Below are 2728 nucleotides of genomic sequence, written 5' to 3' on the forward strand. Positions count from 1 at the left end.
TTTAAACAGGTCATCTGCTTGCGATGTTGCTCTTTGGTTGCTACACAGACTTTGTCCACTAGATGGCAGTACAATGAGCCCTTAAATGAAGCTACATGAAATTAACCTTTTGGTGAAACTATTGGTTGTGAAGCCTCGACAACTAAATCAGGCCTCATATCACCATCAGTATAAATAACATTTGTACTAAATATAATATGGTGCCTAAGACATTTGCACAGTACTATACATTATTTGTGTCTGATGCCAATCTCAATACCTCACTTTCATCCGAGGTAATCTTTATTTGCGGATTAAAGTCTTTTCAAATGCATGTTCGGTCTGGATTCCCTACAAGTGAGCGTCTCCTCAAATCAGATACATGAAGAGACTGCATGACTTGGTAATTGAACAAGACAAGGAAGGTCTTTACAAATTTATTAACATTTTCATAGAAAAGATTTGTACAGGCTGCGTCATCGTCTGTTTTATCCGGTGGTCCCCAGTCGCATCATTCATCTGATGAGAGAAAACAGGAGAGAAAGCGTTTAAATATACAAAGTCCTTGATTTGTTTAAGGTGTTCATTTGAAACACATTTGTATGTTCTGTGTGGGTAAAACTAAAAATCACATAAATAAGGAGGTGACAATAAAACAATCTAAAGCTTTCCTGACACTTGCCTAAATCCATTTCCAAGCCCTGAAGGACTGGAGGATAAGCAGAGGGGATCACTAACGGTTCATACTAATTACCTTTTGATTTATCTAAATGTTATGATCATTCAAGCTTCTTGGGGTTGTTGACCGCCACGTAGTGATAGAGCACCACCAGGAGGAACAGCGACACTCCCAGCATGTTGGCGAAAATAGCCAGCTGTACGTCTGTCACCATGCTGTGGGAATAATAATAATAACGATGATAATAATAATAATAACAAACAGCCCTGTAAAAATGACTAAAAACAGCTTTACATCCACTGAAATGTAAAACTGCATGGATCATTGAATTAAGAAATCGCAAACTAACTGGCTAACATTAACTAGTTCTGATTAGGGAAGCAGAAATTCGGCTTTATACGGTGAATCAGATTATTTTTCTCGACTTACCAGATAGAGTTTCAGTTTTCAAACAGCTCGACTAACTAATGAGAGCCTTAGGTTTGATGCACAGAAGAGAGTCGGCTCTTTAGTAACAGAGCAGAATGGGCGTTTCTCACTATGATGCATGTATTGTGTCCCCGAAAGTCACATGACTAATGACAAATGAGGCCTTGCATTTGTTGGAATCACGTGAGTCAACTCATTCACTGGTTTAAGTAAAGGCTCGTTCGTTTGGATGTCTCGCTATTCCAGTCATCCTGTCCGCATCTACTAAGGGGACACTTGTTAGACAGCGAGTGTTCTTAATTAGAGCCCTTCATTTTTCCCCTGTTCATTGGAGGAGGGGTGATTTATTTTGTTCTTCAGCTATTTAAGTTCGTAACAACATTTGCTTTACAGAGTGGATTTTTGTGTGTGGAAAAACACACCTTATATACATGGGGGGGCCCAAAAAATGTATAGACACTTCAACAGTTTTCTATGTACATTTTGGGGTGCAACAATTAATCCACATGATTAACTAAAATCGATAATCAAATAAGTCAACAGATTTAATTGGTGATTCATTCAAGACATTATCGAGCTTTTGTAAAGGTCTGACGTGCAAATGTTAGGCTTACTGCAGTGAGGTGAGTAATAGCTTGATGTCCTGCTGGTGAACACCTTCACAAGCAGGAATATCCTAAGTGTGGGAATATTTCACTCTTAAATCGAGTAAAACAGCCACTTTAGATTTTGTTTCATTAGAAAAGTTCATTAAAAGACATCTTTATTAACTTGATTGTAGGCTACAACATGCATCATACAAACTCAGGCTAAATTTAAAAGATTCTAAGCTAAATAAAGTGCTATTGAGTAAGTGTGTCATCTTGTAAAGTGATTACTTGATTATCATTTCAATAACCAATAGATATATTATACAGTCTGTAATGTAATATACACTTATATATACACACACATACACTGTATACACAGTGTATGTACATAATTGCACTGCACTAGATGTCCACCAGATGTCACTACAATCAGCTCTTAAATGACTCGGAATCAATAAGAGTCGATTCTTTCAAGCTTTAAAGGAACAGATTCATTAATCACACTGGACTCTTATAATTCTCAAATGGATCGCTGCCATTATTCCTAAAACGGACAAATTTTGATATGATGATTGATAACTGTATGATTGATAATATTTTCGTGCTCTATGTGTGTTAAAAATTTACAAAACAAAAAGATTCGATTCTAACCGAGTCACTCAGGAAGGACACATCACTACTACAGATTAAGTCATTGACCAACTACTCCATACATGTAAAGCGTCCATATTTCCACAGTCTGAATAATAAAAAGCCAAATACTCTTTTATACAGTACTTGTTTCTGTTGAACAGTCTGGCTAGCTAAAGCTTTGCTAACAAAACACTGGAGCTAGCTAACGCTAATAAGCTAAAACAGATACGCCTGGTTAGATATAAATATGAAACTCCTCAAATTAAGCATGCAGTCGCATTAATAATTAATGAGAGGTGTAGGTGTACTTTTGCCTGTGTGTAATAAAAATAATCCCCTTACGTGAAGTGTTAGAGTTGAGTTTGATGCAGAGAGTCAGAAGGCTGATGGTACCCGAGCAGCAGCTTCGCATCTACTT

General features: G+C 37.1%; 1 protein-coding gene across 2 annotated transcripts in view; it reads right to left on the reverse strand.

The window, feature by feature from the left end:
- Nucleotides 1-403: 403 nt before the first annotated feature.
- ost4 (oligosaccharyltransferase complex subunit 4 (non-catalytic)) overlaps nt 404-2728 on the reverse strand; it is an 8692-nt gene continuing 6367 nt past the window's right edge. The window contains exons 2-4 of one of the 2 annotated variants that reach the window (XR_008361463.1): nt 2653-2728; nt 734-873; nt 404-498 (exon numbers count right to left, since the gene is read on the reverse strand). The exon at nt 2653-2728 is cut by the window's right edge and continues 4 nt beyond it. Coding sequence is in view for 1 of the 2 variants with exons in the window: in XM_053508769.1 (XP_053364744.1) it covers nt 759-872 (114 nt within the window). In the remaining variant the exon portion in view is untranslated. Of the gene's footprint in view, nt 499-733; nt 874-2652 lie in introns of those variants that run through there. The other variant, XM_053508769.1, reaches the window with a different exon arrangement.

The sequence above is a fragment of the Clarias gariepinus genome, chromosome 12 (genome assembly GCF_024256425.1).
Source record: "Clarias gariepinus isolate MV-2021 ecotype Netherlands chromosome 12, CGAR_prim_01v2, whole genome shotgun sequence".
Lineage (NCBI taxonomy): Eukaryota > Metazoa > Chordata > Actinopteri > Siluriformes > Clariidae > Clarias > Clarias gariepinus.